The following is a 12495-nucleotide window of genomic DNA, read 5'->3' on the forward strand; positions in this document are numbered from 1 at the left end:
GGCCCGGGCGGGCCGGGTTGTTTGTGACGGCGTCACCGGCGGCTGCGGCCGCGGCCCCTCGTCCGTGCCGGGCCCCGCTAGGGCCGCGCTCAGGTAGGCGGCGGGACCGGCCCGCGGGGGGCGGCCGCCCTGCCCCGGCCCGGCCGCGGGGAGCTCCGGGGGGGCGCGGCGGCCGCCCGCAGCGGGGCAGAGCCCGGGGCGCCGGGGCCGGGGCGGCCGTTCCCGTGCGGGGAGCGGGGCCGCGCGGGGCGGCGGCGCCGCTCGGGGGGCGAGCGGGCTCCGCGCGGGGGTCACCGCCGTGCCGGCCCCGGCCCCGGGCGCTGGCGTTTGCCAACTTCCTTCTCTGTCATCTGCCGCTGCCTCTCCGGCTGATGCAAGGTGCTCTGTTTCATAAACAGCGTCCTGGCGCTTTAACTGCGCTGGCGCCGAGCCGCGCTCTGGTTCAGGTGCGCTCCAGGAGCACCTGCGTGGGACAAGGGGTCGGGACTGAGCAGGGAATGCCCAGCCTGGCGAGGGTCTGGCTCGTAGAAGCCGCGTTTGTCTTTCCTTCGTAACAAGGAAGCGTTCTGTATTCAATATGGGTTGCTATACGTATTCGTAGGGGAAGAAATTAACACTTAGTAGAAAGAATAAACTTCCGCGAGAACACTGAAGTGTAATAACACTGAACCTGGTTTTATTTCTGTTGTGCAACAAAGAATCGACTGTAGAAGAGAACTGAGAGTTTTTACTTGGAATGACAGCACAGCAAACTCCGTAGAACACGTTAATATTCCTCTTGGTGCCCATTACTCATCTTTGTCAGTGCTTATCAAAGGTTATTTGTTTTTTAGTCTATGAAATCCTCTTTTTAGATGATAGAGCTTGAGGGTTTATTTAGGCTGGAGCGGTTCTTTCTAAGACTGGTATTTATTCTGCTTCACTGTGGGTAAATAGGATGTGGTATCTCAGATTTATTTTTATATACGTATCTGGGATAACTTGGTATTGTGTTATCAACAATACATACAGCTGTAGGCTTTTACACCTTGTGCTTCTGGTTTATGTTTCACTAAGGATAGGAAAATAGTTCACAGTTTTGAATTCCTGCCCCCCTTCCCCAAATACATACAAATTGAACTCTGAATGTAATGGATATTTAATTTGTTCGGAGAGAAATTAAGAAGGTGATGTCAGAAGTGGCAATGAAGATACGTAGTGAGCATACAAAACCAGTGCACCATGGGATGTTGTTTTTTTTTTCCCCTAGTCTTTCCTTCTGGCTTGGCCTGACATCCAGGAGATGTGTAAGACTCTAGTGTATCCTCCAGTTATCCCTGCTGTTATTGGACTAGAACCCATTACTGTCATCTTGATTCGTTAGGAAGTTTGAAGGCTTTATGTCTTTTAATTCCTGCTCAAAGCTATCTTTTTTTTAAAAAAAAGTTGCATTCAGGAAGACAGTGGCAGTGTTTCCAGCCCCGTTAGGCTGGTTGGAGAAGCATACTGATTCTTAGTGGGTCTTTGTCATTTGGTGGAGAATCAAACTGGAGGAGATTTTGTGAGTGGGTCAGTTTAGCCATCAGGTTCAAATTAGCCCTCTGTTTTTCTTAGGGGATTGAATTTGATCTCGGATTTAGTTATGACTATATGAGTTTTATTGATCTGTTACAGAAATAAGCTGTTTAGCTGGAAGTTTAGGAACACTGTACCTAGGTAATTTTTTTATTAAAGCTTTTAGGTCTTTTTGATCCTTTAGATCTAACTAAGTTATTAATAAGTGCTTTAATTTTGGTAACTGTTTTACATCTATCTGTTTCCTAAATGTACCTGTAGGAATACACTTACCCTAAAGCTGCCCTTCAGATGCCAAACTATCTATCTATTGTAATTTGGCTAAATTTAGCAGTTCTAACCATAATTCTTAGTGTTCTTCTTCTTATTATTGTTATTTTTAAATTCCATTATTTTTCTTAATATTAAAAGCTTTTCTACTTTGGTGGTTTGTCACCTGTGTGCAGCTAAATATGCACTGTTAGTGTAATATTCTGGTTGAATACAAATAAATAACTTTTAACCAAGGCCATTTATCAAGACAAGCAAGCAATAGAAAATGATGATTGTTTGGCTGCTTGTTTCTCAAAATATAGTTTCTTTAATATATTTTGATGATGTTGGTACCCACGTAGGTCCTGAAACTTTTGTTTGGGATGGGAAGGTGTTTATGTGGAACACAAAGCCATGGTTTTATGTTCAGAACAGAGGATACATTTGGGCTTCTGCAGTGCTGAGTTACCTGTCAGTGTGTTTTGTAGCTGGAGAGGGAGAGCAGGATGCTGTTTCTGTCATGTTAGCCGGGGCCCAGGGTGAAATGCTGAGTTAGCTGGGGGAAGAGATGTTGCAACGTCCAGCACAGAGTCTGTCATTACAATTTGAGCTTTCACAATCTGTAGATGCAGTTGTATCAAACTGTACTGGTGCCCTGAAATTGTCTTTTAAGAATTCACTTCAGATTCTGCAAGGCAGCCAGTGATGTTTCTGACAGGTGACAAGTCCTGGTGCTGGGAGTTACCTTCCTGTGAAAGGAATGCTGCTGCTGCTGGATGCCTGGTCAGACTTAGGGTAATTAATGACAGCAAGCAGATGTTGTTGTCACATGTAAACTCTAGAACTTAGTCCTTGCCATTTGGGCATTGGTTATTTTGATGATTGAAGAAGTATGATTTAAAAATTAATTATGATTGAAAAAAAAAAAAATTCTTGTAATGCAGTGCAATTTAAAAACCCAAACAACTCAAACCAAAATAGATTTCTTCCCACCTCCTCCCAACCTGACATTCCTGGGTTGAGATTCCAGAAAAGGCACTAATGAAGAAAGAAAAATATCTACAGGAAAATTACAACCATATTCAAAGTAGGGCTTTATTAAAAAAAAAAAAATAGAATTTCAGTTTCTCTCTAACTTCCATAGCTAAGTTGATTGTTAGTGAATATTTGTGTTTACACTGTCATTGTGATTGTCACCATTGCCTTTTTTTTTTTACAGAGGCCTGTAAATATATTAGTTGAAGTTGATGAGAAAATAGTTTTATCTTAGAAAAACATGCAATAACTACCATAATGCAGAGATATGAGACACATTTACTGTGTTTTGTGAGCAAGCTAAATGGAATTGGAAGCTTTATATTTTGTTGTGCCAATTTCTAGCCACACTGAGGTACTTAGGTGTTCTTATTCTAAGTTTTGTGTATAATTTCTGTGTTGAGAAACTGGGAGTGGCGACAGGATTGATAATAAGGAGCAAAGAAATTTAAACACATAGATGCTTTCCTCAGTGTTCTTACTGGAATTAACTCAGAGTGGGAAATAAAGCAGGTGTCTTAAATTCTGTGATAAAAGCTTTATTGAACCATGATTTCTTTGGCTGTTTTTTTATGTTTATGCATAATATAACAGGCGATCAGTTGGACAACATTCAATTTTGGGAAGATTTTTTTGCACTAAGATGAATCCATAGTAAATTTTATATAACAACTTGATATATTTTTATTTCAAGGAACAAGAAATGTGTTAAACTTCTTTACACAGTCTTTTTGCTAGTTAAGGACTTGAAAAATTGATTGGAATATGCAACAATAATGAATACTCTGTTAAAAAGGAGAAAAGATAAACAGGCAGCTGCAGTTGGGCAGTTCTCTTCTGAAAGTGACTACCAGTCATCTGGTAATATTGTTAAAAAAATAATAATTATACTTTGGGTTATTTTTATGCTGTTTTTGTAGTTGCCAGGTACACTCTCAATTTTCTTCAGAATCAGTGTATTTGAGAGTACTTGGAAGGAGTGAAAGATGTAGGAAACATTGTTTCTCCCCAGTAGTTAAAGGAAATTAGTACCAAAAGATCCTAATCTGTTTCTTCTCAAAAAACCTCAGTGTTTTTCTTGAATAAACTGTAGTTTCTGTGCATGTAACAAAACAGAAATTATTTCACATACTGAATCACGTCTTAAAAATTTGTCTATAGCATCACTGTTTAACTTTGATTATTAATTTATTGACTAGCCTCATGTGTGTGTGTCTATCTAGTCTAAGAGCTTTTTGGCTGGCTGAAATAGGTATGTACCTAGCAAAGCTATATTTGCTCCAAATATAAAGAAGATAATAGGAAATACATACAAAAGAATATATTTCCTTTCTCAACTCTTATTCTGGGTTTTTTCCCCCTCAATTCCAAAATAACGATTTTTGTGTTAGTATATTGTTCTGTAACATCATGATTTCCATTCTTGTTTACTTTTTTTTTCCAAAGGAGCCGTGAAATTGTGTGACTTGCATATTAAAAGTCTACTTTTACTTACAGCGTGCTTTGAAAATGTCTGAAAATTCCAGCGACAGTGATTCATCTTGTGGCTGGACTGTCATCAATCACGAGGTACCCAATTTCACATTGCTGAAGTTCTGTCACTTTAAGGCTATCTATAGGCAGTAAAATATTATTTCAGCTTAGTAATTCTTGTTTTGTGTAGATTTTGCATACTGACAGAGAATATAGAAGAGAAATTTATTAGTAAATCATAAAACTACTATTTAAAAAATGTATAGTTTTACTATTGTTGATATAAATTTTGATATTTAAAATAATTTGTTTTTCTGCAAAGGTTTTACTTTGAAGAGCTGGTAGAATTTTAGTGGCATACATTCTTCTGTTCCATCCTGCCTGAGAACATTAGCATTCTGTAACTTGTCTGTTGTTGCTAATACATTTCTTCTTCTCCTGACAAACCTGTAGCCTCACCAAAACAAAGTTGGGAATACTGGGCAGGAAAAATATCTTGTGCAGAAGGGAATGATTCCATGATTTCCCCAATTTTTTTCTACCACTAAAGTATCTGATCCTAATTTCAGCAGTGCTTGTTTAGGAACAGCCCTCTGTCCTTACGTAGTCTTCCTTATAGAAGGAAGAAAATTAGGACAGGGACAAGTATGTATTCCATGACCATAATGGGACAAGTGTCTGGATCTGATGTTGGTTTCAAAGTTTGCATTGTGTGGATGAAATCAATGCTGTCAGTGGAGTCTGGAGAGCAGGAGCCTCATGTCAAGGTCAGCACTTAGGTTTGATCAAATGACTGCACTGACTGTAGTGATTGAAACGGTGCCTTCCACACCTGCTCAGCTGTAGACACATGAATGTAGATAAGAGTGTTTTATCTTCCCTTCCCACAGTGGACAAGGCAGGCCTGAGTTGCTCAGAACCTCTGAGTAGCTCTTCCTTCCAGTGTCCTTTCCTCCTTCAGTCCTGAGGATTTCTGTGTCTCTTCAGATCTTGGCTGATGCGTGAGTGTAGGGTGGGTGGGCTGGTTTGCTTGTTTTGTTTGGTTCTTAAGTATTTAACATTGTCTTGTAAACTGAGGAGGCCATTGAGCCAGAATCCTCAGGACAGATGGATTGACAGTTTTCCTGGAGTGACACTTAGGTATTGCCTGCATCTACTTGTTGCCTGTCCTAATTTCAGGGCAAAAAAATTTGAGGACCAGTACTTGAGATGTTTTATTCAGAGGAGGAAAGTAGGAAAAAATGGCTGAAGATCATGCATGGTGATCAGCTGTCCTTCACTGCACACTGCCCTGTTTTGCAGATTATAATGAAAATGGGTAACTTGGAACTAAGCTGTTACAAACTTGTGATTGCACTCATGTTTTGGCAGTTCCTTGTCACAAGTGATACAGTTTGAAGTTTATAAATATTGGGCCATGCTTTCATTTCTGTTGGCAGCAAAGTGGTATTTAAGAGATGGTTAAAACTTCTCTTCCTTGTTTTGGGCTGGATGACAGGTTGGGAATCTTGTCACCAAAGGAAACAGAAAACTCATGCACTCCATTCCTCAAGGCCAAGCGGGCTACAAGAGCGTACACACTGCTGGACTCAGAGTTCAGATAAAAGTGAAAGGATTTAGAAGTTGAGTTCAGCAGTTGAGTTATTCAGCTGTGCAGACTTTATTTTCATTCTTGGGATGGTTATTTTACACTGTAACTGCAAGTGAATTATGCAGTCTAAATAAGTTAACATAGCACAAGATTGTAGGATGGCTGGGATTTGTCTAGCCAAAGCAAAACAGATTTCTGTGGCATGGAGATTTTGTGTTCCCAGTTACTCATCCCTGATTCAGTGAAATAAAAATAGGAAAACACTGGTGTTTGAAAGCTGCCATTTTTAGCATTTTTCTGGTAGGACAGCTTTGAATCTTAGCGTGAAGAAAGTGGAATGGATGGGATAGCCAGGTACCCTTCACACAGCTATTACCCAGGGAGGGGGACATAGACTTCTGTAAACTGCAGTGAATTGGTTTAGATGTTTAGAACAGGGGTAGAACTATGGGTTAGACAGATTTGGAGTACTGTAGTATTATTTTCTCACATATGCTGCGACCTGTATTGATGATGACGCAGTGGAATCTGTCTCTGGATATGTTTTTCAGTGTGTTGAGGGGCAAGAAGTGGCTGTTGTCCAGGCTGTGGCTGCAGGGACTGCAGCTGTGTGTGCTGGACTGAGTGTGGGCTTTGGACAGAGAAGCAGTGGTGCTGTGCATTGTTGGACTGCTCCTAAGAAACGACTTGCTAATTTTGTGTAGGAGGGTAGAGAGGTGACAATATCTTTTCTTGACCTCTTTGCTATTGCTGAAATGGGAGAGTGATGAAGGTCCAGCATCAGATGAAGTGTGTCAGAGAGTTCATGCATTCACACCTGACTGTGTGTTTTTAAGAAAAGGATGGCTTACCCTGTACTCAGCTCGCCTGTTTTCTTCAGTTTTTAGCTAAAATTGTAATCTGTCTTAAGCAATACTCCTGGTGTTTTCCTTCTTGTGGAGCCTGGGCAAAATCAAATGTTATTCTTCTTATTCACAGTTTAAGAAATCATCGTAGTGGTTCTGTCACACCAGAGGACAATTGTCACATAATAAACCTGTATTCCTATCTGTAAAACTCGACCAACCCAAAAACCCCAAATAACTTTGTATTTTCTTTCCTGAGATTTCACTCAGATAATAGTAAATTACTTGTAAATGAGAGCTGAATTTCTGTAAAACACATCCGGAAGTTGTGATACTTGTGTAGTTAAAAGGAAAAAATATGCAAAGTGTTAAAAAAGGTGGAGGGGGAAGGAAGATACAAAGTATTTAACAGTTTACCAAAGGGGTTAATTTTTGAAGCCTTTTAAAAAGAAACATAACTTTGTAACATGATTATAGAACGTATCTTATACAATTCTTTTTGAGGTAGCGAATCCTCCTGAAGTACAGTCTCTATAAAAACAAAAACATACATGTTTGCTCGAGTCCTGAAATGAGACAGCCAGGGAAACTGATCTGGAAGTATTGCTGCTACTGTAATTTCACACCTGCTGTTGCAAAAATAACTATCTCTGTTTACAAAAACAGCTCAACTTATTTATGGATCAGAGTCACTTAGTATTTTTCAATTATGTTTTGCATGTTTGTAGTTTGCTAATACCCTTACTAGTGTCTCATCAGTAATTTTCAACAAAAACTACAATATCAAGATTAAATATTTGGAATTGTCAAGCATATTGCTTGCCTTTAGTACTCTGCAGTCTCCTGGTGTTGTTTATTTGCAATTCCTGTTGTGCTCTGGTGTTGCTGACTGGCAGCTGACTAATAACGAAGGCTCCTTTCTGGATTAAAGACAGAAATCCAATATAGAGTTTGTATAAATATTTGGTTTTGAGGTATCAGAGATGTACTATATAAGCAGCCTTTCAAAATTTCTGACAGGAATTGAGAGTTATTAAAGTTACACATAGTTTTTCCTGGTAGTAGTATTTATTAAAACTCATATTGATGTGCTTGAAAGTTCTATTTTTGGGAGAGTGTCTGTATTTTCATACAATAGATAGACCTGGGAGCAAGAATTAAATCCCATATTTAAAACCTCATCTAAATTCCATTTAATAAACAGATCTAATAAAGACAATAAAAATAATTATTTAAAATACTTGGTGTAGTTGTTAATTAATGCCTAAATTGCTGTCATTTTTGCTCCTTAGAATTCTACTCATCTAACTTTTTTTAACCTAGGTCCTGAGTATTACACACTAACACTTGTTTCACTCTAGTTAATTATTTGGTATTTCACTTGCTTTTCTTTGCTCGAAGTTGTCTCCAGTTTTAAAGGCTCAGTTTTTCTGTTTCTGTTTTTATTACTAATATTCTATTTTCTTTGTAACCCTTTGGAAACCCATTACAGTAATTGTAATGTCCATTTAAACTCTTCACTTTCAGGGTTCTGACATAGAGACAGTGACCTCAGAAAATGGAAGCACAAATGATAACCATGAGTTTGTTTCAGAAGAATATGTTTCTTTGCAAGAAGAAGAGCAGGCAATTGATTTACAAGGTAAGATTTTAAAAGGGGAGCAGTTTCATGAAATAGGTCAATATTTATTGTAACATTGGCACAAAATTAATATTTTCAATACATTTTTATGTACTTTGTGGACCTCTGTCAGGGTATTTGCTTCACCAGTATTATGTAAAATATTCAATCATCAACTTTATAAAAGTATTTTTTCCTGAAATATGTGAAATTAGTAGAATGTCTTTTATTTTGTGCATACTTTAGAGGTGTTATAGCATGGTGTGCACTGGTGTTGCTGGAAGGTAGTTTATAGAAGTGTTATTGATTAAAAAAAGTATTCCCTAGTAATGTCATAGATCAAATAAGAATAATTTGGAAGAAACTATCAATACTTGTACTCCTAGAAAATGACATTGTGACACTGTATTTTAATGTTATGTGCGTGTGGGCATAATTTGTGGTTGCTGCTTTTAATCCTATGTTTGTTTGCTTGTTTATTTACTCTTTTTATTCATATAGCTCAGTGCAGCAATGATGAAGAGATCCCAGCAGTAGATAACGCTCTATCTGGTTTTGAAGAAACTCAGACAGAAGTTCCAGAGGTAAATTACATTACAGATTACATTATTCAGAAGCTTCTGTAAGCCCCATCTGTCATTGGCAAGAAGTATTTTGAAGGCATTAAAATAAAGACAAATTTTTCCTTTCCTAAAGTTCCAACAGTTCTTGGTTTCTTGTTTGTTTGTTTTAATTACTTTATGTTTTCTGTGTTTCAATACTTCTCCCATTGTCCCTTTCCCTAGGGAAATAAAGAAAAAGTTCCTGATGATGGGTCCTGCATTGGAACTATTAGTGATGATTCTGACATTGTTACACTTGAAGCTCCAAAACCAGAAGAAACTCAGAGTCAGGAGGAAGCTCCAGCTGATGGTGAAGAAGCTCCAAGTTCAGAGGATTTTAACATGGGTTCCTCCTCTAGCAGTCAATATGCATTTTCCCATGTAGAAACTGGTAAGAGCAATACAATCCTGAGCAGCTGTGTGCAAAAATGTCACCAGGAAAAAAAACCCAAACCAATCTTTGGTTAGGGAACCCTCTTTTTGTGGAGAGAGGAAAAAAAAATAATGATGTTGTTGAGTACATATCCAAGTATTTTCAGTCTCTAGAAAAAGTCAAGCTGCCCTTTACAATTTGTCTAAATGTATGTCTGCAATATTTTTATTTGAAAGCAATCTGTCTCATTAAGTGTTCACTATTTTAAATAGAACGTTAATTTGTAACATATCTTGGAGAATTAAAATTACTTTTAGTTCATAGAATAATTGTAGGTTTTCTCTTGGCAGTATTTTGGGCTTTATATAGAGCTGGCAGAAATGACTAGCGAGTGGGAGATGATTTTTTGATGCCATGAGGACTAAGCAGTATGACTACAAAAACTTTGTACCACCCTCATAGCTATGTAGTGTATATTTATGTATTTAAGATACTCCCAGTGTTTGGCTGAAATAAGCAGTGCATTATAATCAGGAGGAAGGAGATGAATATTAGCCCAATGAAGAGCAACAAAAAAACCCCATAACAAATCCAAACAAAAAACTTCCTGTTTAGAGAACTAGAGAAGAGCAACAGGTCTTCCTCTATAATTCTTTTTTGCTGCTTGTTTGTAATCTCTTCTGCTCTCTTTGTTCTCTATGACACCTTTGTATTGTTGATTTTTATCTTTCAAATTAAGTTTATTATACAACCAAGATTTTACCTAAAATACTATTTTATCTTTGAGTAGGGTACGGTATCATTCAATGTTTGTGTATCTGTGTAGTATCCACTGGAAACAGAAAGTGACAGCTTGGCATCTAACCACAACCAGTGGAGATTTGTAACAAAGCTGTCACCTTCTTTAAGTCTTCTGGGGAATCTAACCTAATTTTTAAGTTAAGATTTAGTTGACTTTGTTTTTTTCTTTTAGGGATGAGTTCTAAAAGTGCCTTTCTTTTCCCCCTATGTTTTTGTACACAAAAGTCACTTGGCTGGAGAAGCTGTGGAAGATTCCTGATTGTGTAAGGGGATGGGGAAATGAGGTGAAAGAGCATGTATCTCGCAGTCTTCCTTTCCAAGGTGGTGTGATTAAATTTGATCAGCTTGTGCAAAGCTGATTGCTTATGGCTTGCATGGAGTGTTCTTACCATTTTTGATAGCAATCTGACTTGATCTTGTAGTAGTCATATTCTAGACAGATGCTGAAAGCCAATCCTCACTGAAGAACTTGGCTACGCTGTCAGTGTCTTATGTGCTTCTTTAAAAAGATGTTAACCTCGCATGTAGGTTTGGAGCAGACATCAGTAAGGTTTGTAATACATTTTAATGTGTGTGCTTGATTGTTTAAATGGATAGTTCTTGTTGGATTCCAAGCCTATGTGTGACTGGCAAAAAGAATTTATTCCTTCTAACTTGAAGCTGATTTCAGCATGGCCTTTAGTGCTGTGCATTCAACTGATCAAGTATTGCAGAAAATGTCAGGAGTATTTTTGCAATTATTTTAAATGATGAAGTTTTAGCAGTGACAAAAAGTGGCAACAGAAATCTTTGCCATCCACTTCCTGTTGAGTGTTCTTTTGTGTTGGAAGAGGATGAGCCTCAGATTCTTCCTCATGTAGATACTAAAGTGTTCTACAAGGATTTTCTGCCACTTCTTTTTGCATACCAATTCCTGTCTTCATCATGCAAGCAGGAATGTTTTAATGTTGCTTCATGAGTGATGTTCAGCCAGCAGAAGCACCCATATGCTCCAGCAAACTCTGTCTGAGCTGTGTCTGTGCAGAAATGTCAACTGACTTTATCTGATTTCTGGTGTAGATCTGACACTTCAGAATCACAATAGAAACTAGGATTTTGGACTGCTAGTGTGGTCACACTTTGTTTCAACTGTAGTCCTTTCCATCTTGGTACTGTTAGAGCATAGCTTTGTACCAAACTCTTCCAGCAGCTGTTAAGGCAGTGTCTTTCTTGCCTGAAAGTGTAATTGCTGATGACAACTTTGCCAGTAAGTGCTTATGAATGGCTTTAAGTGTCTTACAGCGTTTTTCTTTCTGATTGTCTTATTTTTTTCTCCTTTCCTATTCTTTGCTGCCCAATGTGTATCAAAGAATTTTCCCATTTGGCTAGAAGCAGCTTGTTCCTCAACAATACTTTTGTATTCCATATGTGTAAGCTTCCTCGGTTGTTGAAAAGCCCTAAAACCCCCCACAGATGAGCAAGAATAACACTTCTTACTAAGTTTGTCTTGTATATTTCTCTACAATGTCTGACCTCTTCATTCTAGGGATGTGTTCTGAATGTTTGTTTGCCTTTGTTTTCCAGGATTGGGAGGAATGCATCTGCTCAAATGACTGATTATAAAATAGTGTCCTTCTCTACTGAGCTATATAAATTTATTTAAGTGTCTGCATGTCTGAGTCACTGTTTAAGTGATCTGTCTTTATTGCAAAGTCTGCTTGGTTGGTCTGGTTTGACTGATTTACTAAAATTGAGTTTTTTATTAAGGGAGGAAGTTGTCTTTCATAATGTGTCATGTTGCTTGTCCATGGACTTAGAAATCAGAAGCGTTCCAGATACTAATTGATAATCTTTTCTGGGATTGGTGCAATCACTTCTATCAAGTTGTAATTTATTTTAAGTGAAGAATCTTAAGTGGTAATGCATTTTATAGATAATAGCTAGCACTGCTTGGCATTCTTGTCTGTTCAGTCATGTGTGCATGGCTTTGCTCAAACAAATGATTTTACAGTTGTGAACTGTTCAAGGAGAGTCTCTCTGTATTTGTATTTTTACATTCTGAGTAATGACGATTGATATGAGAATGAACAACCATATTTCTAGCAGGGGCATTAGCATTGTGTGATTGTGTCCAAATCAGTGTCCAAGCAGGAGCACTTTGTCATGTCTGGAGACTTCACTGATCCCATTAAATTTATTCCAGACGTGTGAATTAAACACAGAATGTAGAGACTTGAAAGCTACTTGTCCACCCTACTACTGTTTCCCCTTGATACCTACCTTGCACTCGAAGGATGTGCTTTTAAAGGAGGGAGATGAAACAATAATTACTTACATACTGGATTATATAAATCTATTTACAGTAACAA

The 12495-nt window shown here is 38.2% G+C and overlaps 1 protein-coding gene across 7 annotated transcripts in view; it reads left to right on the forward strand.

Annotated features, from left to right (window-relative positions):
* The window catches only part of CCPG1 (cell cycle progression 1), a 23355-nt gene continuing 10860 nt past the window's right edge, over positions 1–12495 (forward strand). For 4 of the 7 annotated variants that reach the window (XM_040077384.2, XM_040077385.2, XM_040077387.2 and 1 more), the window contains exons 1-6: positions 1–93; positions 4339–4410; positions 8278–8392; positions 8873–8955; positions 9157–9364; positions 10373–10468. In XM_040077384.2, coding sequence (XP_039933318.1) covers positions 4351–4410; positions 8278–8392; positions 8873–8955; positions 9157–9364; positions 10373–10468 — 562 coding nt within the window. In that variant the 5' untranslated portion in view covers positions 1–93; positions 4339–4350. Of the gene's footprint in view, positions 94–1674; positions 1696–4338; positions 4411–8277; positions 8393–8872; positions 8956–9156; positions 9365–10372; positions 10469–12495 lie in introns of those variants that run through there. The other 3 variants (XM_040077389.2, XM_040077390.2, XM_058422398.1) reach the window with 2 other exon arrangements.

Source organism: Hirundo rustica, chromosome 13 (assembly GCF_015227805.2).
Source record: "Hirundo rustica isolate bHirRus1 chromosome 13, bHirRus1.pri.v3, whole genome shotgun sequence".
NCBI classification, from domain to species: Eukaryota; Metazoa; Chordata; class Aves; order Passeriformes; family Hirundinidae; genus Hirundo; species Hirundo rustica.